At 44.2% G+C, this 24,728-nt stretch overlaps 1 protein-coding gene across 10 annotated transcripts; it reads right to left on the bottom strand.

Annotated features, from left to right (window-relative positions):
- Positions 1–272: 272 nt before the first annotated feature.
- On the bottom strand, positions 273–23,319 carry LOC131186990 (cyclin-dependent kinase 11B). Of its 10 annotated transcripts, none has more exons than XM_058161028.1 (20): positions 23,199–23,319; positions 21,266–21,393; positions 20,935–21,050; positions 20,136–20,260; positions 18,447–18,585; positions 14,531–14,667; positions 12,861–12,977; positions 11,811–11,906; positions 11,564–11,719; positions 10,634–10,699; positions 9,135–9,310; positions 7,946–8,036; positions 7,176–7,297; positions 6,435–6,540; positions 6,215–6,336; positions 5,261–5,368; positions 4,581–4,697; positions 3,170–3,318; positions 1,541–1,730; positions 273–745 (listed from the first exon to the last, which is right to left on the bottom strand). In XM_058161028.1, exons 2-20 carry the CDS (start codon positions 21,374–21,376, stop codon positions 653–655), a joined length of 2,337 nt encoding a protein of 778 aa, XP_058017011.1. In that variant the 5' UTR covers positions 21,377–21,393; positions 23,199–23,319; the 3' UTR covers positions 273–652. The 10 variants fall into 10 exon arrangements, with proteins under 10 accessions (XP_058017011.1, XP_058017016.1, XP_058017017.1 ...); XM_058161033.1 differs by having other exon boundaries at positions 9,135–9,304; XM_058161034.1 differs by having other exon boundaries at positions 20,935–20,958.
- Between the last annotated feature and the right edge of the window lie 1,409 nt (positions 23,320–24,728).

Raw genomic sequence — 24,728 nt, 5'->3', positions numbered from 1 at the left:
AAGACTTATCTTTTTTTTTTTTAAAAAAAAGGGGGACGTTGTGTTATCCTTGTCAGGTTCCCTGAATTTTTTTTCCCAGAGCAATAAAATATGACATGCAGCTCTCCATATTTTTCTTTCTACGTATCTTTTCTTCTTCCTGGGTTGAAGAGCCACAAACACACGAACTGTTGGGAAAGCTAGGAGGAAAAGGCACCAAATGTTAAAAATACAAATCATACTCAAGATTGAAAGGAGCAGAGAAAACAAGGTAATTTGTACCGAGTAAACAATTAAAAATCATTTTCTCTTTTATTCTACATATGTACAAACAAGGGGGGAAAAAACTAATCTGAATGGGAAAAAACATAAATAGAAAAAGCAGTTCTTGAAGTTAACTGGGATTTTGTTCTCATGATGGTCGTGCTGTTTTTTTCCTTTGCCTCCCTCCCCCGAAAGGGTCCTTGGTTATTCGGATCAATTCCAATCCTTAAAAAGGAATCCAACTTTCTTTATACTTTGATCCAGAAGCTGGTCCCAACTGCAGAGAATATTCTGCAGAAAAAAGTAATCGGCGTAGCCTGATGGGATTTTTTTCCCCGTTCCGCCAGAGAACACGATATCCCCTCCTTCTGGTTCCTCTCAAATGTTCGTGCCTTCCGGCCCCTCCGTTTTAAAACTTCAGGCTGAATCCGGGTCCTGCAGCTGACGCGCCTTGGTTCGTGGTCGTCAAATGGAAACCGGTATCTTTTATGTCATCGTCGCCCTGCGAAGGCAAAAGGACACACATACCCCCAGGGGTTTCAATACCACATCGACTTACGATTACGATTGAGGCCAAAATTTCTGTGGCTAAGGGAATCTGTTGTTAAGCAAATTCTGCCCCATTTTACGACCTTCCTTGCCACGGTTGTTAAGCGAATCACCAGCGTTAAGTCAGTAACATGTTTGTTAAAGGGAATCTGGCTTCTGTATTGACTTGGCTTGTCAGGAGGGCACAAAAGACGATCACATGACCCCAGGACATTGCAACCGTCATAAATATGAGTCTAACCTTAACCCTAAGACAGGACTAGAACTCTCAGTCTCCTAGTGATTGACCCCAAATCACCCAGGCAGCTTTCAAGCCTAAGGCAGGACTAGAACTCCCAGACTCCTGGTGATTGACCGCAAGTCACCCAGACAGCTTTCAGGCCTAAGGCAGGACTAGAATTCCCAGTCTCCTGGTGATTAGCCCAAAGTCACCCAGGCAGTTTTCATGCCTAAGGCAGGACTAGAACTCCCAGTCTCCTATTGAAATACCCCAAGTCACCCAGCTGGCTTTCATGCCTAAGGCAGGACTAGAACTCACCGTCTCCTGGTGATTGGCCCAAGGTCACCCAGCTGCCTTTGTGGCCAGGGTGGAACAAGAACTCCCGGCTCCTGGTTTCTAGCCCACTACACCAAACTGGCTATTATTGTTCCATTGTTAGCGGGCGCTAAATACCCCTTCGCTGTATAGGAACTCTACTAATGGAAGGTATCTGGCTGTATTACGATGGCACTCCTTGGATGAACTCACCAGCTGGCTGTATCCCAATCCTCCTTCTGGGGGTCGTGGGCTTGTCCCCCGTTTCACTCGCTGTTGTTCGCTTTTGGCCGGCCACGTTGGAAACATGGAGGGGTCAATGGGTTGTGGGGTCTCGCGGAAATATTCGTGCTTTAAGCCGTCTTCGGCAGTGATCCTTCTCCCAGGGTAGTAGGTCAAGAATCTGGAAAAGCAGAAACACACAATATGCAAAAGGGGATCCACACATTACTTTCTCCAAGGCCCGTTTAACTTTGTTAATTGAACGGTCATAAGTCAAGGACAACCCGCACAGGTAGTCCTCAACTTAGGACCAAGCTTTCTCTTTCTAACCGAGACCTTTGTGAAGTGAGCTCTGCCCCATTTGTTTGAATAATAATAAATTTGAATAATAATAAATTTCACGACTTTTCCTGCCACATTTGTTAAGTGAATCACTGCAGTCGTTAAATGTCACACGGTTGTTAAGTGAATCCGGCTTCCCCATTGACTTTGCTCGTCAGAAGGTTTCAAAAGCGGATCACATGACCCCGGGACATTGCGACCGTCGTAAGTACGAAACAGTTGCCAAGCGTCTGAATTTCAATCACGTGACCACCAGGATGCTGCAGTGGTCTGAAATGCGGAAACTTTTCTTAAGTCGCTTTTTTAGTGTCGTCGTAACTTCGAACGGTCACTAAACAAACGGTTGTAAGTCAAGGACTATCTGCAATTATTCGCAGGACGTAATTTCCTATGCTGGAGAAACGAAGTCCGATGCATGCATTTACCCCACGGTTATTTCAATGGATACTGAATAGATATTAGAAGACATGATTAATCTTCCCAGCTAGGCTCTGAACCTACTTTATAAAATTATATTGGTTCTAAACAAGGGGTTAAAAAAATAAAAAAATAAAGATTTTAATTGAGGTGTGTTATTTTTCAGAGCAAGGATGCTGGTTTTTCCCCCCAGCCTTCTCCAGCAAAATTTTTCAATTTCTCATCCTAACTTTCAGGCCAGGCTCAACCAAGACCAGTCAAATGCTGCCCCCCGCTGGGAAAGCCTGACATAGACTTGTGATTTCCCACAATACCCTGGGGTGGCCCATCGTCGCTGCCGCCTACGCGCACCCCATTTTCGGCCTCTGCGTGTCCCGTTTTCGCCCTCTGAGCATCCCATTCCAGACGGCGGGGGGGGGGAGGGGCAATAACCGCCGCCTGGAATGGGGCGAAAATGGGACGTGTGGAGGCCGAAAATGCGACACACGGAGGCCGAAAAATGGGGCGCGCAGAGGCAGCGATAGGTGGCAGCAGCAATGGACTGTGATGGTGGCGATGGGCAGTGGCGATCCCCGCAGCCTGGAACAGCTGATAGGTGGTATTCTGGGAGGCAGTTCCAACCGCCAATCAGCTGCTCGTGCTAAATCAGGTTGTGCTGAAGCTGACCAGGCTATTGGCTGTTTGCTGCAAGGAGGCAGAGGCCGAAGGTTGGGGGCTGGTGGGTGGACGTGGCTTCGGCAACATTCACTGCATAAGACGCACAGACATTTCCACCCACTTTTTTGGGGGGTGGGGAGTGTTTCTTATACACCGAAAAATACGGTAATTGCTTGCTTTTTCAAAAGGAGCGCCCCGACTCACTTATTCATGAGATCGAATCCTTGATCCGAGAGGAGGGCACCGAACCGTTTGCGGAGATTGTTGTATGGGTACTCTGTGAAGGTCATTTTTTTGACCGCCGGCAGCTCGTTATAATTTGGCCAGATTTTTTCACTCGGAGTTCCCAAGTCCTTTAAAAGAAGAAAGCAAAAGATTAAGGAAGCTAGGTTGAGAATGGTTGCCTTTTGAAAACGATTTTTGATAAATTATAATAAAACAACTTGAACTTGAACACCATTGGCATTGACAAAATCCCGGTCAGTCAATTCCAAAAAGGCAGCCATAATTACAATAGGAAGAGTGAATGAATCCTATCTCCCTTCTCGATGGCCAATTTTACACCAGATTTACTGAATAAATCTGTCTGCCTTTGCCACCAACCCTGCAGGCAAATCCAGTCCATGTCACGGTTATATTTCTTACCAAATCATCTAAAAAGTTTAAATCCTGGGAACTGCACCGAAGTTTATGAAACTGAGAGGTTTCGTTGCTCATCCAAGTAACTTATTCAGTCAAAATGAAAAATTTAAGTTAGGTAGACAGGGAGTTGTTAGAATGTACTAACTCTTGCCATACCAACTGCAGGGGTTTCTCCCAAAAAATTTATTGCAAATGTAAACCTTAAACTTTTAATTTAACCTTCTTAGATGCGTCTGACTTAGATGATTGAGTCTTCATTTTAAAAGATTAACAGATTTGGAAGGGACCTTGTAGGTCATCTAGTCCAATCCCCTGCCCAAGCAAGAGACCCTACACCCATTTCTGACAGATGACAGTCTAGTCTCTTCTTGAAAGCCTCCAGCGATGAAGCTCCCACAACTTCTGAAGGCAACTTCTGTTCCATTGGTTGATTGTTTTCACTGTCAGAAAATTTCTCCTTATTGTAGGTTGAATCTCTCCTTGATCAGTTTCCATTATTCTTTGTCTGGCCTTTCAGATGCTTTGGAAAGTAGCTTGACCCCCTCCTCTCTGTGGCAGCCCCTCAAGTATTGGAAGACAGCTATCATGTCTCCCCTGGTCCTTCCCTTCACTAGACTAGACATACTCAGTTCCTGCAACCGTTCTTCATATGTTTTAGCCTCCAGTCCCCTAATCATCCTGGTTGCTCTTCTCTGCACTTTTTCTAGTCTCAACATCTTTGTGTTTGTTATCTAAGTTATGCAACCTGGCTAAAACCGCAAAGGCGGCACACCCTTTCATATCTGACAGTGTTGTGATCAAACTTTCAGACCCCTCTGTTCCCATCATAAAACTGACAACTGACAAATGGCAAGCTTGATTGATGGATAAGGTGTGAATGTTAACTTAAGTGACAATTATCTTGGCTTCAGTCAGACAGCACTGCAACAGGCTTTTAAGTCAAGGCAGAGAGCAAGTACTGCGATTGACTTACTTTAAAAACTTTGTTAATTTGATCGATTTCGGATTTCCCTGGGAAAAGCGGTTTCTGGGTTAACAGCTCTCCGAAGATGCAACCCACAGACCACATGTCAATGGCTGTGGAATATTCCTGGAAAAAAGAAAAAAAAAAATGGGAAATCCGCTGAGTGGGTCCCATCCAGCAGCATGTCAAATATTTGGGGTTACTTTCCTTAAGATTGGATCAGCCCAGTTTAGAGGTGGAAGTAGCGGAAACAAGAAATGATTTTGTGTATCTCTGATTGGCCCCACAAGCACAGGTAGTCCCCGACTTACAACATTTCACTTAGTGACCGTTCAAAGTTACAACAGCACTGAAAAGTGTCTTATGACCGTTTTTCAGACCTACGACCACTGTCCTTCTTTTGATTGTCCTGTACCGGCTGCCAGATGGTAATAGTTCAAAAAAAAGGATGAGATGGATCTTTAAGAATAACTTTCTTAAGGCAGCGGGAGCTATAAAGCTCTTCCAAGGAGGGGAGAGGGCAACCTCAACTTATGACCATTCTTTTAACATGGTTCAAAGTTACGACAGCCTCCAGAAAAAGTGTCTCGTGACTGGAATCCAGGATACTGATCTAAGGGAAACGAAGCATGAAAAAAGGAGCTGCCGCTTAAAAACCTTAGCCAGCAACTCCCCCCCATATCACAAACCTTGGCTCCGAGTAAGAGCTCGGGTGCTCGGTACCACAACGTCACGACAACCGGGGTGTAGGGCTTTAAGGGAGAACCATATTCTCGGGCCAATCCAAAATCTCCAACCTAAAAAAGAGAGGAGAATAGAAGGACTTGTTGGAAAAACATGTAGTAACCACTAAAAATGCTTGATTGACTGACTGGGGTCCCTCCACAGCTCTCATTAGAAATTAGCAGAGACAATTAGAGAATAGGAAAAGTAAATATGAATAAATGATGGAGAAGGTGACAAATGTATAAAATATTGTAAATGACTAAAGATAGATATAAAGGGACAATAAAGATAAAAGATAAGAAAAGTCTGCTCTTTAGAAGGCCAGATCCTGAAGGTGAAACTCAAATCCTTTGGCCACCTAATGAGAAGGAAGGACTCCCTGGAGAAGAGCCGAATGGCTGGCAATGATTGAGGGAAAAAGAAGAAGGGGAGAAGAGCCGAATGGCTGGCAACAATTGAGGGACAAAGAAAAAGAATGGGACGGCAGAGAACGAGGTGGCTGGATGGAGTCCCTGAAGCAGTCGGCGTGAGCTTAAATGGACTCCAGAGGATGGTAGAGGACAAGAAGGCCTGGAGGAACGTTGTCCATGGGGTCCCAAGACACGACTTCGCAACTAACAACAACAACAACAAGAAAAGAGGGGGGGAAAGGGGGAATACATAAAGCAGAAAGTAGGTGGGACGAAACTGACATGTAAAAAGAAAACACGTATTGTGTGTTTGTGTTATATATGTTTGTGTTGTTGTAGTAAAATTAATTTTAAAAAAATTGGATGTAGAAAAGGGAAGAGACAAATCTTCGCTGTTCCTTATAGCTTTTATATTCCTTATGGCTATTTTAAGCGAAGTGGTGGGCTCGCATGAGGACGAGACCCTCGCAGGGCACGTGGGAAGGCAAACCAAAAAGGGCTTTTTACTTTTAAGATCCCAGCGTGGCTCAAGAGCAGGTTAGAAGTTTTCAAATCCCGGTGCAGAATCCAGTTGTCGTGGAGGTGTTTGACCCCTCGTAGCAATTGAATCATCAAAGTTTTCACTTCCCCTGGAATATAAGAATTGGAGGTGTAAAGAAAGGAAGGGAAAACCACAGCTTTAGAAGTCTCTCTCCCACCCAAGAAAAGGGGTTTATGGGGACCTCACCTGGCAGAAAAGGCTGTTTCATGGTTTCCATCAAACTTTTGAGGTCGTGCTCGACGTAGTTCATCACTATGTAGATCTTGTCCATGTTGCTACCCACGACGATCTCCTAGATCCCGAAGAAAAAAAGGATTATAGCGATGAATCCCTCCCCCCATCCTGTCTACTTGCTAGCTCTCGTTCCTTCATAGCGGTTACAAAAACAAAAAACAGAACCGCTGTTATCAGTGAGATGGACAGTATATAAATTTAATAAATCAGGGGTCTCCAACCTTGGTCCCTTTAAGACTTGTGGACTTCAACTCCCAGAGTCCCTCAGCAAAGCTGGCTGAGGGACTCTGGGAGTTGAAGTCCACAAGTCTTAAAGGGACCAAGGTTGGAGACCCCTGTAATAAATAACATAAATATATTTGTCAAGGGAAATGCTTGCCTATTTGAATCTTTTAGCAAGGGATTAAAAAATTCAGGGGTCAACTCCAGCAGGGTGAAATCACGAGACTTAAATGGGGAAGCCACATTCACATAACAACGGTGTTAACAAACTTAACAACTTCAGTGATTCACTTAACAACTGTGGCAAGAAAAATCATACAGTGGGGCAAATCCCACTTAACGAATGTCTCGCTTAGCAAGAGGAATGTGGGGCTCAATTGTGGTCGTAAGTCGAGGATTACTGTTGTGCATGGCATGTTTTATTTTTATTTTTTTTAGGAAAAATAAAAGAATCCCCCCAAATGCGCTTACCCTAACAGTGACAATATTCGGGTGCTGAGCTTTGAGGATGGTGTTGATCTCTCTTAAGGAGGTAATAGGAAAACCTTCTTTTTCCTTCTCCATTTTTAATCGCTTCAAGGCCACAATTTCATCTGAAATAAATAAATAAATAAATAAATAAGAGAGGAGCATAATTTGACTGCAGGCAGCTTCCCATTAGTGCATTAAACGGGGTGTGGAGTATTTCAAATCAAATAAATTCTAATTCTATTTCAAAACCACGCAAAAGTATTTTTTTAAAAAAATTAAGAATTTGTCCAGGAAACCGATTTGCAAAGAGATTTGGGTTCAGAGATGTCTTAATTTCTGAACCCCAGCATAGCTGATGAAAGAATTTTTTTAAAATATTGGGGCTCCAAAAATGAATGACAGTGATTACATTTCAATTAAAATTTACAATGATTTGATCACGAGGTTTTGGAAAACAGGGCGGTCAAGGAAAGGACTTGAGAAAAGGGCAAAATTGGGTCCTTGGGATGACATATTTATCCTGTCATTTGTTCAGAAGCTCAAGTGGACGTACAGAGCACGCCTTCGTCCTTTTCTTCACAATAACCTGGCGAGGTAGGCTGGACTGACAGAGTAATTGGCCTCGGAAGCTGCTGGGGATGTTGGTACATTCGACCAATGTTTCTTTAAAGTGGAAGTCCAGAATTAGAGAATGTCCCCCAAACTGCCCTGCATTGTGGTCAGGTTTAATACCTGCCATAATTCGCCCCCTCCCCGAAAAAAAATCCTACCTGTTTTTTTGTCTTTTGCTCTGTACACCACGCCGTAAGTCCCTTCTTCGATCCGGTTCAAACACTGGAATTCTTCCACGCTGCGGCAGCCCTGTGCAAGAAGGAAGGAAGGAAGGAAGCAAACGTTCCCGGTTTTTTAAAATCATTTTGAATTTTTTTATCTCGCTTTGAAGATTTGTAGTTAGGAAGCAAGGGAAGCTAAACTCCTTATTTAAATGGTTATTTTATTTGGGTGCCTTTTTTATTCCCTCTGAGGAGCTCTAGGGGTGTAACAATGGATTATAGGTAGGTTTTAAGAAATTAAAAAGATGAAAAAGTTTGCTATTTCCCGGATTAGGAAGAGCTGCCTCTTATATAGGTCAGCTCAGCCCAAAAGGGGGACAAATGTACCCTGTGTTGAATGCACAGGTAGTCCTCGATTTATGACCGCTATGGACCCCCAACATTTCTGTTGCTAAGTGAGACAGTTAAGTGAGCTTTGCCTCATTTTACAACAGTCCTTGCCACAGTCGTTAAGTGAATCTCCACACTTGTTAAGTTAGTAACCCGGCTGTTAAGTGAATCTAACTTTCCCCATTGATTTTGCTTGTCGGAAGGTCACCAAAGGGGATCACGTGACCCCAGGACGCTGCAACCGTCGTAACTACGAGTCAGTTGTTGCCAAGTGTCTGAATTCTGTTTCCAAGTGACAACTGTGGGGATGCTACGTCAGTGTGGAAAAGGCTCGTAAGTACCTAGTATCAGTGCCATTGTAACTTTAAAGTAATAGGTAAAGGTTCCCCTCACACGTATGTGCTAGCCGTTCCCGACTCTAGGGGGCGGTGCTCATCTCCGTTTCAAAGCCGAAGAGCCAGCGCTGTCCAAAGACGCCTCCATGGTCATGTGGCCGGCATGACGCAACGCCAAAGACACATGGAACGCTCTTCCCTTCCCACCAAAGGCGGTCCCTATTTTTTTCTACTTGCATTTTTTACATGCTTTTGAACTGCTAGGTTGGCAGAAGCTGGGACAAATCACGGGAGCTCACCCTGTTACGTGGCAGCACTAGGGATTCGAACCGCTGAACTGCCAACCTTTCAATCGACAAGCTCAGCATCTTAGCCACCGAGCGTCCCCTTGTTGTAACTTTGAATGGTCCCTAAATGAACTGTTGTTAAGTGGAGGGCTATCTGTATGAGGTCCGTCTTACCTGAAGGGCTGGGAGATATTTGGGTAGCTCCCGTTTCAGTTCTACAGGCGAGGAGATCGGGGAATCGGGAAGATATTCGCCTTCCGTCATGGCATTGGACTGCGGGCTTCCTTCAACGATGTCATCTTCCTCAACTTCGCTTCCCACAGAATCCTGGTCAAATCTCGACTCTGTAACTTTAAATGGTAGAATCAAAATTCGGGAAGCCGCTCACCAATTGGGGCAGCTTTGCCTCCCATCCAAAAATGGCCCTTGTTGCTATAGTTGGTATTTCAGAGATAAAAAAAGGGCTTCTAAATGCCTTTCACGTAATTCCGAAGGTGTATCTTCCGGAACCTACTTTTCAAAGCCATCCATGGCTTGTGGCTTTTAATAAGCAAAAAAAAGTTATTTAGGGAAGGCTCTCTAACTGCAGCGGGATTGGTTGGGTTGGGTTGCTGTTGCAGGACCATCCCCTGCGGACATTGGTTGGCAGTTCTGATGTCACAGAAAGGGGGGGAACTGATTGTTGAGCCTGGGCTACTCTACCTAGTAACAAAGCGTGAAGTTTGACAGAATCAGCGGAAGCTCACCCATAAGCGTGGTGCTTGTGTTCCTCAAACGTTCAAGAAGTTTTGAGACCCCCCGAGCATGTAGGGAGCGTAATGCAATTTGGATAAGCTCCCCCTTTCCTGTAAATGTGCCATCTGGGCATCCTCAAAGGTTTTCCTGTAACTGTGCCATCTGGAAAGAGGGAACTGTGTTTTCCTTTCCCTTTAACTGTGCCATCTGGGTTTTGGGGAAACACGGCTAGGCAGGCCAAGCAGTAATACAGACTCAAAATTTAAGCGAGGCTAGCATTAAGGTACACACACACACCCATTTGTAACTACTACATGAGGCCATGGTAGCACAGTGGTAAGAATGCAGGATTGCAGGCTAACTCTGCTGACTGGCAGGAGTTCGATCCTGACCGGCTCAAGCTTGACTCAGCCTTCCGTCCTTCCAAGTTCGGTAAAATGAGGAGCCAGATTGTTGGGGGGGGGGGGGGGCAAGAGGCTGACTCTGTAAACCGCTTAGAGAGGGCTGTAAAGGCACTGTGAAGCGGTATATAAGTCGAAGGGCTATTGCTATAATGTTAAGCAGGGTTAAGTCCTGAAAAACAAGTGTGCCTTTGCCGAATGAAAGTGAATCAGCCCAGGGAAAATAATTGAGTTTCTGACCTATCCTACCATGTTCCCCCCAAAATAAGACTGGGTCTTGTATTAATCTTTGCTCCAAAAGACACATTATGGCTTATTTTCCGGTTAGGTCTTATTTTGGGGGAAATACGGTACTAAACACCTCCGTCTGCTGACAATCTTAACTGGGGCTTATTTAGGGGGTAGGGCTTATATTACGAGCATCCTGAAAACAATCATGCTAGGGCTTATTTTCTGGTTGGGTCTCATTTTCGGGGAAACAGGGTAGAAGGCCTGTAGAAGAGAATAGGACATCAACGCCTCCATCTGATTCCTTACCAAGTGGAAGATGGTCTCCGTTTTCTCGCTCCTCTTCTTCGGTCATTTCGTCTTCGCTCACCTCTTCTGCAAAGACAGATGAAAGATCTACTTCAGGAGCAAGTAAAACAGCCGTTTTGCACTCCGTGCCAAAAGGGGAGAACAGAGAATTCAGATCCACAGCACTGTGGTGGTTTAAAAAAAAAAAATCTGGAACAGCTAAACTGAAACACACACACAGAGATGTTGGTGGCTCAACAGACTAAGTAGTCTGTTATTAACACAGCTGCTTGCAGTTACTGCACGTTCAAATCCCACCAGGCCGAAGGTTGACTCAGCCTTCCATCCTTTATAAGGTAGATAAAATGAGGACCCAGATTGTTGGGGGCAATAAAAGTTGACTTTGTACATAACGTACAAATGGATGAAGACTATTGCTTAACACAATGTATGCCGCCCTGAGTCTTCGGAGAAGGGCGGGATATAAATTCAAATAATAATAAAAAAAAACATCTGGGTGTTGCATTCTAGAACTGCAAGAGGAGACTGGATTGTTGCTTGACCCCAAGAAGTCAAAAAAGTGAGCAATATCATTGGCATCATAAATCTATATTTAGGTCCTGCCGAGCAGCGGCAGACAGAGACCAGGATACATAATCATTTGTTTTGTTAGTGACCGGAGTTACAGCAGTGCTGGGAAATGGCCTTGTGGACTATTCCTCGCTCTTACAACTATCGTGGTGTTCCCTGACCTAAGATCAAAATTCGGTCCTTGCGTAACAACCCCAACTGGGACTGCCGGAACTGCTGTTGCTAAGCGATGCAGTCCACCTGATGCTTCATTGATGACCGTTTTGCTTAGCGATGGAAATGCCAGTCCCAATGAGGGCCGTTACGTGAGGATTACTGTAATACAGCACGCTGAAAAGAAGGTTGTTTTCTACGACTAACCGGCTGACTGTTCGGAGACTTCCTCCGAATTGCTTCCTGTCTCTTCTTCTTCCTCCTCCTCTTCCTCTTCTTCCTCTTCAGACTCTTCGCTGCTGGATTCTTCTTCCTCCTCCTCCTCTTCCTCCTCCTCTTCTTCTGAAGCCGATCCTGATTCCCCTGGGGAAGAAAGGAGGGGGAAAAAAATCGGCAATCTCCAGTGGGCCCAAATATAGCTACCGTGCTGAATCAGCACTCGCACAAAAGGTACCTGATGATGTCTCAGCCGAGCTGGTTTTTCGTTCACTGTCACTGATATCCTGGAGATCGGACAGGGGGTCTTTTCCTTCCGGTTTCTCCTCTCTCACTGCAGGGGGAGGACAAAAAAAAGAGGGCGACCTCAGGCGACAAAGAACTTCATTCTACATTGATTACGATTTGACTGTTTTAAAATCCCCTTTCTTAATCCCCAGACATAGAATTCTTTTATTGGCCAAGTGTAATTGGACACACAAGGAATTTGTCTTTGGTGCATAGGCTCTCAGTGTAGATAAAATTCTCAGCCATCAAGACCACTGCCGACAATTTTAAACGTGCACATCTGGTAGATATCAGTTTGAGGGAAGTAACCTTCGTCTCCGCGTCTCCATCTGGAAAGAAGGCCCCGCCTGATGTTCATTAGATAATTGTCAACAAAATAGAACAGCATTGCTTCCCTCATGAAAACGTTTAAATTATTTTGGACCATTTGAAAAAAAAAATTACCTTATATGTTTACACAGACCACCGTCATTTTATTTTCTTTGGTGGTCTGTTAACTAAAGTTATAACGTAGAACCTGTTCCTTCAGTTCTACAGAAATATATAACTATAAATTGACACGATGCCCTTTTAAAACTTTCCAGGCGAAAGCAAATCTGGGAAATTTAAGATTTCACTTCCAATTTCCGCTGCCCATTTCATTCTCTCCCAAGAACCTTTTCTAGGTTGGCAGCCATGATTTTTTTTTTTCAAAGGACGTGCGGCAGAAGGACGTTTTGTATTATGCGATATCGTAACTTTTCCCTTGTTTTCAAGTAATACAAAAATAGGATACAATTATCCTCTTCCTTTGTGTCGCAGGGAAAAAAAACCAAACCTTTAGTGGGATAATATGGAACGGTGTTTTCAGTCACCCTGCAGGCAGGGCGATATTTAAATCGCATGATTTAAAATAAAAGTTTGATGGTTAATAAAACCTGCAATGTGCTTTTGAGCCATTCCCATCTTGGTGGTTTCAATCGAGATACCCACAAGTTCGGTTGATGAATTTAAAAGCTACCTGGCTTCCTGATTTCGGACGGTTCAAGTTTTTCTCTCTGTTGTCGCAGGGGACTTCTGCTCCATATTCTGACCTTCTCTCCGTAGTCTTCCCTCATTGTCCTATGATGCCCTGAGACTAACAGAGACAAGGGACACTTTTGTTGTCATTTTTCCCCAGGGTGATAAATTCAAATCTTTACAATTCTCCCAAGATGAGACCCACTCTGGCCAGGCACCTGACTGTACCCAGACCAAGCTACATCACCTGAAGATGAGCCCCGCCCAGATGTTCGGAATCTAGCTGGGCTGTCTAGCCCACTTGGATAAGATTTTTTTTTAAAATTTACATTTATATCCCGCCCTTCTCCGAGGACTCAGGGCGGTTTACAGTGTGTAAGGCAATAGTCTCATTCTATTTGTATATTTACAAAGTCAATTTATTGCCCCCCCCCAACAATCTGGGTCCTCATTTTACCTACCTTATAAAGGATGGAAGGCTGAGTCAACCTTGGGCCTGGTGGGACTAGAACCTGCAGTAATTGCAGGCAGCTGTGTTTTAATAACAGGCTATCTTACAGCCTGAGCCACCACGGCCCTTTAACCTTTAATAAAGGTTAAAGATAACCTTTATTGTCATTTTTTTTTTTTTTACTGTGAGCATACTGGCCCACATTAAAAATGAAATTCTGTTAACCAGCAAGTTTCCCCTTCCAGGCTGGCTTTAACTTCTGAGTCTCATTTCAACTTCAACTTGGCTATAACGGGTCCTTGGTGCTCTCTGAGGCTTGGTTGTTTTCTTGCGGACATTTAATTACCCAAACTAGGTAACATCATTAGTGCTACCGGTAGTAGCAACACTGCACCAGTGCTGCAAGCCAGTTGTTGTGGCCCGCCAACGGCCAGTGGAGCTGGCAGCAGAGTCGGACAGTGAGGAGGTTGGGGAGGCACTTGGTCCACTCCTGGGGACTCGGGAAAGCTGGGATGAGGGCTCTGCATCGGAGGCAGAGAGGGAGTTAGACAGCTGTGAGGCAGAGGAACAGCTGGAGGCCGTTCCCAGTGTGTGCATGCGCAGAGCTGCCAGAAGACAAGAACAACTCAGAAAGCAGGGTCGACTCGGGAGTAAAGCCACACTTAGGAGGTGATTTGCCCCTCCCATAAGACATAAAAGAGGGGCAAACGGGGAGTGGGCTTTTGCTGGAAACAATTCGTTGGTTCCATGAATCTGAGAGACTCTGTGCCAAGTTTTGCCTTGTACTGCGGTTGGAAACAAGTTACACGGCAGCTTGCCAAACGAGATAAGGTGTGTTGAGAAATATTCCTTTGAAAAACTGTTTGGACAGGCCTTGCTGACTGTGAATGAACGGAATTCACAGTCGTGTAAATAAAAGAGGTCCTGCCGGGACCAAGACTCTGCCTCCTGCTTGTTAATAGGTCAGAACACTAGTAACATCGTCACTAGCACTGATGTTGTTACCTAGTTGGGTAATGAAACCTCTGCAAGGAAAAAAAACCACAAAATTCCGAGAGCATCAAGGACCTCTCATTTCAATCCTATAGTAAGCTACAAATTCTTCTCCTTTATTGGTACTTGCCTATAACTCCTATGCAAGGAGTACCATACGCTCGTTCCCCATGTTACTCAATGCTTGCACCCAGCCCGTCCAGCATTTTGCTCCCTGGACTACTTACTCTCCCGTCTGGCTTCCCGTTCTTTCCTCCTTTCTTCCGCTCGCCTCTCCCGTTCTTTCAACTCTCGCTGCTCCTTCTGCTGTTCCCTTAATTTCCTTTCCCGTTCCCGTTTTCGTTCCAGTTGCTCCAAGCGGTCTCTAGGGAGTTTGCATGTATTGATTTTATTAGTCCAGCGTGCGACTGAATTACGCTCAAGGTGAGCTTCATTCTCTCTTTCAGGAGAAGGAGCCTTGTTTATTGGTTTTCCTACCCAGAAGGGTTCACATAAACAGAAGTGAAACACTAACATTCTGCAATAGGAAAAGCATAGTTCACATCAGAATTTGAGCCAGGCCAATGCAATCATTTTGCCTTTGATTGTTGAAAGAATGAGAGACTAACGATGGCAGGAAGGACTGACACTACTCGAGACGAAAATCTCACAGCTCTAGAGTTTTGAGCTCTTCAGGCTCAAATTTTTAAAATAATATTATGCTCAGGCACTCAGACTTAGCTTAATAATAACATATTATTTAGTGTCAGGGTTGCAACGGATGAGTCTCGAGCCAAGCTTCAAAAGAAATCCGGTTATTTATTAGGAGCTTCATGACAGCATGTTCCCAAGTGAAGCCAGCTGTGATCCTACGTAATTTAAGCTCCAATTATGACCCTGTTTCCCTCCCCTGCCCCCCCAGATGTGTCATCAATCACATTCGTCAATGGAACAATTTCGAGGGTTGTAGAGGTCACTCCCCTCCGGCTGCTGTAGGTCACCCTGGGATACAGCCTTGAGAGAGATAAGCATGGAATGTGCATCTGTCTTTGGCTGCTGTCCAGTTTTGTTGGTTTCCCATCCCCCCCCCCCCCGGCCTATGGCAATTCAAGAGCAGGCCATGGATGCTTTGCAAGATAGAGGGATAGAGATAGAAGGGAGACTGCCAGGCACCAGGAAAGAGCATACCGTATATACTCGAGTATAAGCCGAGTTTTTCAGCACGTTTTTTGTGCTGAAAAACGTCCCCTCGGCTTATACTCGAGTATATACGGCTTATACTCGAGGTTTTTTTCGTTTTTCACATTATACCGCCGGGGGCGAACTTGGCGGGCTTTTGCTTTAGCGCGGGGAAGCCCTGCCGGTGCAGTGAGAGGGCGGGGCGGGGGAGCCGCCAGCCTTCTCGGCCGAGGGAGGGAGGGTTTCGCCGACCGGTAGGTGCCTCATTTCCCACCCTCGGCTTATACTCGAGTCCCCAGTTTACCCCAGTTTTTGGGGTAAAATTGGGGACCTCGGCTTATACTCGGATCGGCTTATATTCGAGTATATACGGTATATCAATTTTAAAGGGATTCATTAAGAGGCTATTACCATCTACCATTTACATAAATATATGTAAAAAAAAAGAAAGCAAGAAAGAAATATGGACCTGTCTGTTCATTCAAGCAGACAATTCATTCAGGTAGAAAATAAAGTTGACCTTATAAATAAAGTGGTTTTTTTTAAAAAAAAACCACACAACAGCTGATATATTCAGGCTGCCAATCAAAAACTCGTTGATCAACTCACTTTGTTATGTAATTTAAAGCAACTGGCCTGTGACTGATAATTCAGTATTAATGCTTTATTTTAAAAAGAGAAATCTAAAATTATTATTTAAGAAAACTGCCAGATTACTGTTTTCTTTAGTAGTGAAGAAGTTATTTAATTTATTTTATTTATTTATTTATTTAATCAAATTTTTATACCGCCCTATCTCCCGAAGGACTCAGGGCGGTTTACAGCCTGATAAAAACACAAGAATAAATACACGATAAAAACAATATTTAAGAAAACTTATTGAATTAGGCCAGATTTAAAATTATAATTAAAAACCCCATTTAAAAGTTAAATTAAAAAAATTAAAATTCTAGGCCAGTCCTGCGCAGATAAATAGATGTGTCTTAAGCTCGCGGCGAAAGGTTCGAAGGTCAGGAAGTTGGTGGTGTCCTGCAGGAAGTTCATTCCAGAGGGTGGGAGCCCCCACAGAGAAGGCCCTTCCCCTGGGTGTCGCCAGTCAGCACTGCCTGGCGGACGGCACCCTAAGGAGTCCCTCTCTGTGAGAGCGTACGGGTCGGTGGGAGGCAATCGGTGGCAGTAGACGGTCCCGTAAGTAACCCGGCCCTATGCCATGGAGCGCTTTAAAGATAGTAACCAAAACCTTGAAGCGCACCTGAAAGGCCACAGGTAGCCAGTGCAGCCTGCGCAGGAGTGGTGTCACATGGGAGTCACGAGGGGCTCCCTCTATCACCCGCACAGCTGCATTCTGAACTAACTGGAGCCTCCGGATGCTCTTCAAGGGGAGCCCCATGTAGAGAGCATTGCAGTAATCCAAGCGAGATGTCACGAGCGCATGAGTGACCGTGCATAGGGCATCTCGGTCTAGGAAGGGGCGCAACCAGCGAACCAGGCGAACCTGATAAAAAGCTCTCCTGGAGACGGCCGTCAAATGATCTTCAAAAGACAGCCGTCCATCCAGGAGAACGCCCAAGTTGCGCACCCTTTCCATTGGGGCCAATGACTCGCCCCCAACAGTCAGCCGCAGCTGCAACTGATTCTAAGTTATTTTCCAGACTGATGCGGGCCGGCTTCCAAAATCTAGTTAAGCAATCCAAAATGTATTTGCAATCCTGTTTCTATAGCGCTTATATTTAAGGATTGTGATTTAGATACTTTTAAGGAAATAATTAGAATTAGACATTGCTTCTTCTAAGTTTTACACAATTACTAAATCTTCAGGAAGGGCAAACGCAATAGAAAAACTAAACTAAACTAAATTGGTTCCTGGGTTTATTTATATATTATTTGTATTTCAACTATAGGTACGTAAGCCTCAGGCAGTTAACAAAAGGGCTGCCTGTAACCTCAAATGCAGATACAACCTCAATATTTAATTGCTCAGATTTAATATGATCAGATGCTCAGCAGAGAATAGAACTTTTTTTTTTGGCCAAGCGTGATTGGACACACAAGGAATTGTGTGTCCAATCACACCAAGTAGACACACAAGTCTACTTGGGAACAAAGCATAACTGGTAGAATGCCACAAACATAAAATTGTACCATTCTCTTATTTAGGGATATTTTTTACTAGAGCTTATTAATATGCTCCCATTTCAAAACCAAAATGTACTATCAATGCTAATCAAACCAAAACACCTTTAGTTTAGACGTCTACAAGAAACTGTAGTTTTCCGACACCTCCCACCCTAATTCTGATCCCTGCAACTTTTAAAATTTATCAGCTGGTCCACATACTTTCCAAGCACCCACGGCCATTCCAAGTAAGCTAATTGTGGTTAAAAGATGTAATAAGCAAAATCTCCAGGAATTTGAACTTCGTAGGCAAAAGGCCTATATCTTCACAAAAACTGGAGCAAATCTATAATTTCTCTCTATTGCCGATACTGAAATGCTGGTTTATATCACAAAGTGACAATGAGCCAGTTTGGTCTAGTGGTTAAGGCACCAGGATGGAAAACAGGAGACGGTGTGTCCAAGTCCTGCCTTAGCTATGAAAGCCAGCTGGGCTTTCACAATCAGGAGATTGTGTGGGTTCTAGTCCCGTCTTAGCCATGAAAGAAGGCTGGGTGATTTTGAGCCAATCGCTCTCTCTTGGCCCAACCCACATCAGAGGGCAGAAATAGGAGGAAGTTGTGTTGGACATGTTTTTGCTGCCTTTGAGTTATTTGTAAAAAAAAAAAATTATAAAGGTGGGGTACGAATTACATAAATTAAATACAAATAAGTAAATGACATTGTTTACAGGATTGTGTCAATTCGCTCTCAGCAAATGGAAAAAAAACCAAAAACGTAAGGAATATAACCAAGTATCCAGATGAAACTGCTCAAGGAAGATATCTAAGGAAGAAATGTTGCATTTGGGCCTGGTAAAAAAAAAATTACCTCTCTCTCCGCGAGTGTTCCCTAGCCAATTCTCTCCTTTTTTGCCTCTCCCATTCGCGACGGGCCTTATCCTGCTCTTCGCGGTGCCTTTTCCTACGTTCATGCTCGCGTTCTTTCTCTTTCACCCTAGCATGTTTCCCTAGTGATAAAGATACAAAGGAAAAGGAGGAGTCGGTTACCCCTCCTTCGCAAACGGCATTCGGAAACTTACTAGAGCAAAAGAACAGAAGAAGAAAAAAAAAAAAGGAGGAGGGCTGGTTGGTTTTAGCCTTGGCTCAGGCACTTCCTGCAACTGTTCTAGCCAGCAGACTCTATGGCTGTAGTGGGAACGATGGGATTTGCGGTCCGAGCCTATCAGGAATCAGTCCCCAACCAAAACTTGGGTGTGAGAATGCGTAATCTTAATTCTGATGTGTTGCGTCCAGTATTGATTTTATGTGTGGGTCTTTTTTTTTTATCTTATTCATGATCTGAACTAACTTAACCATTATTAGCTTAATGTTTGCCAGGGATAGAGAGATTTTGATAAGAAAATGAGTACGAGATAGCTTATAAAATATTATAAGCTTCTAATAATGTATTATGCTGAATTAGTTTTGTATTTCAGATTTGTTGCTTATCTGCCTGCATTTCACTACTTGTACTTGCTTGTACTTATTTCCATCGTCTATTTTTATTATTTGAAATATATATATACACATACATATAATAATGGGGAGGAGGGAGAAAGTGTTTGGTTTGGTCTGGATGGTTCACCTAAAAGACTGCCTATGAACTTATCTACAGAAAGAAAGGCTAGAACTTCCACATATCAAAGCAGTATATCTCAGAAAGTAAAAACAAGCCAGGTTAATCCCAACTGCTTCCCAAAATCCAGAGGCTGTTTTTACCCTTTTATATGTGGATATGGATCTGATTTTTCTCTCTCAAATGCTGGGGAAATGCAACTTAAAGTGGTCATTGTTTGAAGACAGGGTGCTGAAGCAGAGACTAGCAATAGCAATGAGACTTATATACTGCTCCACAGTGCTTTGCAGCACACTCCAAGCTCTTTACAAAGTCAGCCTCTTGCCCCCTGGGTCCTCATTTTACTGACCTCAGTTGAATGGAAGGCTGAGGAGTCAACCTTGAACTGGTCAGGATCAAACTTCCTCACAGTGGCCAAAGTCAGCCTGCAATACTGCACTCTGACCAATGCAACACCACGGCTCATATTATGATTCCCACGTGAGAAGCTCATGTATTCTGCATGGAGTTGGACTAAATGCTCTCGGTGAACCTACTTTCATACGTCTAAGCTTCCACTGGCTTAAAAACCTTGCCTGGATAGGCAGTGCCACAAAGAAGTGATTTCCTAGACGGATCTGCTGGCCTCAGAACCTTCACTACTTCCCAACTTTGTAGTTGTGGCCCTTAGGCTTGTGACCCTAGAGCAGTGGTTCCCAACCAGTGTGCCGCGGCACTAAGGGGTGCCGTGAGATCTTTTGAGGGTGCCGGGAACTTTTGAGCTACGGAGATTTTAAATATCTATTTCCTTATAAGGGTGCCGGGAACTTTTGAAAGGCTTTCCAAGGGTGCCTCAAACAAGAAAAGGTTGTGCCTCAAACAAGAAAAGGTTGGGAACCACTGCCCTAGAGCGTTTTTTATCAAAAGCAAACAAAAGGAATCCCCAAATGAGAAGAACGGAACCTTCTGCCGAGTGACTGCGATGCCGTCTTTTTTCTTTCCGCTTCTCGTCTTTTCTGTGGTGGGCTTTCTCCTTGCGTGACATTTGCTGGGGCGGTTTGATAGCCAGGGAATCGTCTTCCTCTCCCCTATAGAGCACATCATTTGAGAAATGAAAAAAACAAACCATGAGATCGGAGAAAGCTACAACAGCCATCTCACCTAAGTGATTCTAAGTGACAAGTTATTTTGCCTTTCCTCTTCCCAATCCACTTTTTTCCCCTCTAAGGCTGCAAATAATGAGAGTCATGATTCTCACTGGTGCTTTATATATGACTTAAAACTTATTCTTACGCTGCCGTTCAACCCCAAATGCTCCCAAAAGTTGCTTCAAAATCTAAATTGCTTCAAAACCAGCAGAGAAAGCAAGGCCATTTCATTAGCTATGCCAAAAAAACCCGCTAACAACCCTCCATGAAGTTCTTCTTTCCATAAACTGTCAATCTCTATAGCAGCAATTTCAGTAGATTATAACAGCAGTGCAACAGTTCATGTTGCTCCCATAGAGATCCAACCATTTGTGGCTTCTCTTCTCAAATATGCTAGCTCACCCTTGGAGGGATTTCATTTTTTGGGGGGGGGGCAAGATACTCTGGATTCACTTAACAACCATGCTACTAACTTAAAACAACTGCAGTAATTCACTTGACAATGGTGGTTAAGGAAAGTTGTGAAATAGGGCGAAACGGACTTAACGTTCGTTTCACTGAGCAACAGAAAGTTTGTGCTCAATTGTGCTCGTAAGTCATAGCAGCTTTCTCACCTGTCGTCCATTGAATCTTCTCTCCTGTAAGGTGAATTTCTAATAGTAATCTCCATACGGTGATCTCTTAACTCTCCCTCTTCAAGGGAATCCCGCTTTGAGTCCCGATCATCAGACTAGGGTGAGTTAGGAAGAAAAGATTCATTTTGGCTTTCGGGAAAGTGCCCTCATCAACTTAAAACAGAGAGAGTGAAAAGGGCTGAGAATTATCATACGACTGAAAAGAACACACACACAATATGCAATTTTTTTTCAAAAGAGCTGCATCCCGTTATTATCAAAAAGAATTCGCAGACAGGATTTTGTTCCAGATACAAATTCCCAAACTCACATTTTTGAGGCGCTTGGTATCTGCTTTTTCTTCCTGCTCCTTCCGGCGTTTCTTCTCCTGAAGAATTTCATCTAATGTTTTCACCTTCCACGATTCCTTTTCATCACCCATTTGTGTTACAAAAGGCACTAGGAGAGAACACAACCATGCAGTGAATGGCATTAAAAGTCGCTGGGATCGACACCCACAGTGAGGAAAGTGTTTCCTTAGCTTCTAGAAAATCCTAAATCTAAAACTAAGCCACAATTTATCAGCTGATTTCTTCTAAGCAATGCATCTATGGATTTCTTTAGGGTTGTTCATTGTTATGGGTCAGTCTATTGCCCAATGGAGGGGGGATTTCAATCCATTGAAATGTGTTGGGCAACAAGAAGTTTCTCCTGCAAGTTATTTGGGGCTGTGTTTTTATTTATATATTATATACATAAATATTTTTAATACTTATTTATATATTAGATGTACAGGCAGCCTGTGACTTACAACCTTTCGTTTAGTGACAGTCTGAAGTTAGGACACTGAAAAAAGTGACTTACGACCCTTGCAGTGTCCCCGTGGCCACGTGATCAAAATCTGGGCTCTTGGCAAGTGGCTCCTATTTATGACGGTTGCATGGTCCCAAGGTCACATGATTCCCCTTTTGCGACCTTCTTACAAACAAAGTCAATGGGGAAGCCTTTGGTTCACTTCATAACTGTGTTGCTCACTTAAACAACTGCAGTGATGCGCTTAACGATTGTGACAAGACAGGTAAAGTGAAATGGGGCAAACCAACGCCTCGCTTAGCAACCCAAATGTTGGGCCCAATTGTGGTTGTAAGTCGAGGACTACCTCTCCCTCAAATTTTTTTTTTTAATTTACATTTATATCCCGCCCTTCTCCGAAGACTCAGGTCGGCTTACAGTGTATAAGGCAATAGTCTCATTCTATTTGTATATTTACAAAGTCAACTTATTGCCCCCCCCAACAATCTGGGTCCTCATATTACCTACCTTATAAAGGATGGAAGGCTGAGTCAACCTCGGGCCTGGTGGGACTTGAACCTGCAGTAATTGCAGGCTGCTGTGTTCTGATAACAGGCTTCTAACAGCCTGAGCTATTACGGCCCTATGAAATGATTCATTTGAATGATTCAAATGAATGATTCAAATAGAAAATAACACAGCAAAACACACACGTTCCTTAAAGGTGACAAGTATTAAAAGGCTTATTTCAGATTCGTTCCAAAATTTCTGCCAGGTATCCGAATGCTCATAAAAAAGGGGCCGAAACTCCCTTTAACGACGGTCTCCCTTAGCAACAGGAAATTCGGGCTCAATTGTGGTCGTAAGTCAAGGCAGCCTATGAAAGACTTGCTCTTTTTGGTTCCCCCACAACAACCTTATGAGGAAGGCCGGGCTGAGAGAACACCCCCCCCCCCAAATAAGGCCAAAGTCACCCAGAGTTTTTAAAGGTTGTTTCTCAACCTGAATTCTCCTCATGGATATCCATATTTTTTTTTAACCATAAAAGAGTGAGAGGAACCACTGAAGGAAAATAACCCATATTTGTTTTTGTTTTTTAGCTAAAAAATGTCGAATAAATAATTATAAATTTAAGTAGTACCACAATAGGCCGTCATCATGCTTTCTAAATAATTCTAAATAAACAAATTATGCTTAAAAGTGTTATAATAAGCGAGGGGGAAAACCCTGAAATTTGAAGACGGTACAATTCTTCACAGAAACTGCCCTCCCCCGCCCCGCCACACCTCGAAAAACATTTCTCCATAGCAGCCCGCCAAAAACACCAGCCCTCCGAGGTAGGCCACTCTCCTCAGAAGCCGCCTCCCGGCCCGCCGGGCTCCCTTCCGCCCCGCTGCCGGCTCTCCGAGCCGCTTCGCCGGGCTTGAATGCTGCGAGAAGCGGAGCAGGGCCCAGCCGGACATCGACCTCACCTTCCCTCACGGCCCTGGCACCGCCACCGCTGCTTTAAATGCGACCCACTCGCCGGAGGATGGAGCGGCCGGAAGTTGGGCGTCTGGCCTGCGCTTCACATCCGGCGCGGGGGGATGACGTCGCGCGAGGGAACGTCCCGCTCTCGTTTCGGAGGCCACTCGATTGAAGCTCGACGATTCATAGATGTTCGAAAGGCTTAGAGTGGCATCGCTGGCTGTACACTTCCGAGCTCGTCGACTGTCTTTTCTCCTTCTTATCAGGGTTGCTCAAAAACTCAAATATAGAAAAAAAAAAACTCGCATAAACTTTTGTGCTGAAGATTTTAAAGTGTGCGCGATCACCCCTGCCAAGGACTGTGCAATCAACCACAATGGAGAAATTCAGGAATTGTCCTTAGGCTACTTAGTCAAAGAAAGCGGTTGCAAGAATCCAACTTTTTAAAAAACTTTTAAAACAGGGGTCTCCAACCTTGGCAACTTTAAGCCTGGCGGACTTCAACTCCCAGATTTCTGGGAGTTGAAGTCCGCCAGGCTTAAAGTTGCCAAGGTTGGAGACCCCTGTTTTAAAATACCCTCCAAAATAAAATATTTACAATCCCACACCCAAAAATCTGGCAATTTAAAGATAAGTGGACTTCCAATTCCCAAAATTCCCCAGCGGCTTAGTCCACACATTTCAAAGTTGCCACAGCTGGCAAAACACCAACCTAAAGCATTTCACAGGTAGTCCTTGACTTACGACCATAGGTGATCACGAATTTTCCTAAGTGGCTAAGTGGGATGGATGTTAAGTGAGTTTTGCCCCCGTTTTACGACCTTTCTTGCCACGGTGATTAGGCGAATCCGGCTTCCCCGTTGACTTCGCTGGTCAGGTCGCAAAAGGGGATCAGATGACACCCCCACACCCACAGCAACCGTCATAAATATGAGTCAAGGTTTTGGTTACCACCTTTAAAGCGCTCCATGGCACAGGGCCGGGTTGTTTACGGGACCCCCTACTGCCACCGATTGCCTCCCACCGACCCGTACGCTCTCACAGAGAGGGACTCCTCAGGGTGCCATCAGCTAGGCAGTGCCGACTGGCGACACCCAGGGGAAGGGCCTTCTCTGTGGGGGCTCCCACCCTCTGGAATGAACTTCCCCCAGGACTCCGCCAACTTCCTGACCTTCGAACCTTCCGCCGCGAGCTTAAGACACATCTATTTATTTGTGCAGGGCTGGCCTAGGCTTTTAGTTTTAAATTTAGTTTTTAAATGGGGTTTGTACTATTTTAACGACAGTTTTAAATTTGGCCTAATTTAATAAGTTTTTTAAATGTTGTTTTTAACTTGTATTTACTTTTATGTTTTTATTAGGCTGTAAACTGCCTTGAGTCCTTTGGGAGATAGGGCGGTATAAAAATTTGAATAATCAATCAATCAATTTCCATGTGTCTGAATTTTGATCATGTGACCAAGGGGAATCATGTGACCAAAGGGTCTCATGTGTGAAAAATGGTTCATCAATCATCTTTTTCCGTGCCATTGTAAC

The sequence above is a fragment of the Ahaetulla prasina genome, chromosome 18 (genome assembly GCF_028640845.1).
Source record: "Ahaetulla prasina isolate Xishuangbanna chromosome 18, ASM2864084v1, whole genome shotgun sequence".
NCBI lineage: Eukaryota > Metazoa > Chordata > Lepidosauria > Squamata > Colubridae > Ahaetulla > Ahaetulla prasina.
The sequence above is the reverse complement of the archived record's forward strand: the minus strand, read 5'-3'. Positions and strand labels throughout refer to the sequence as shown.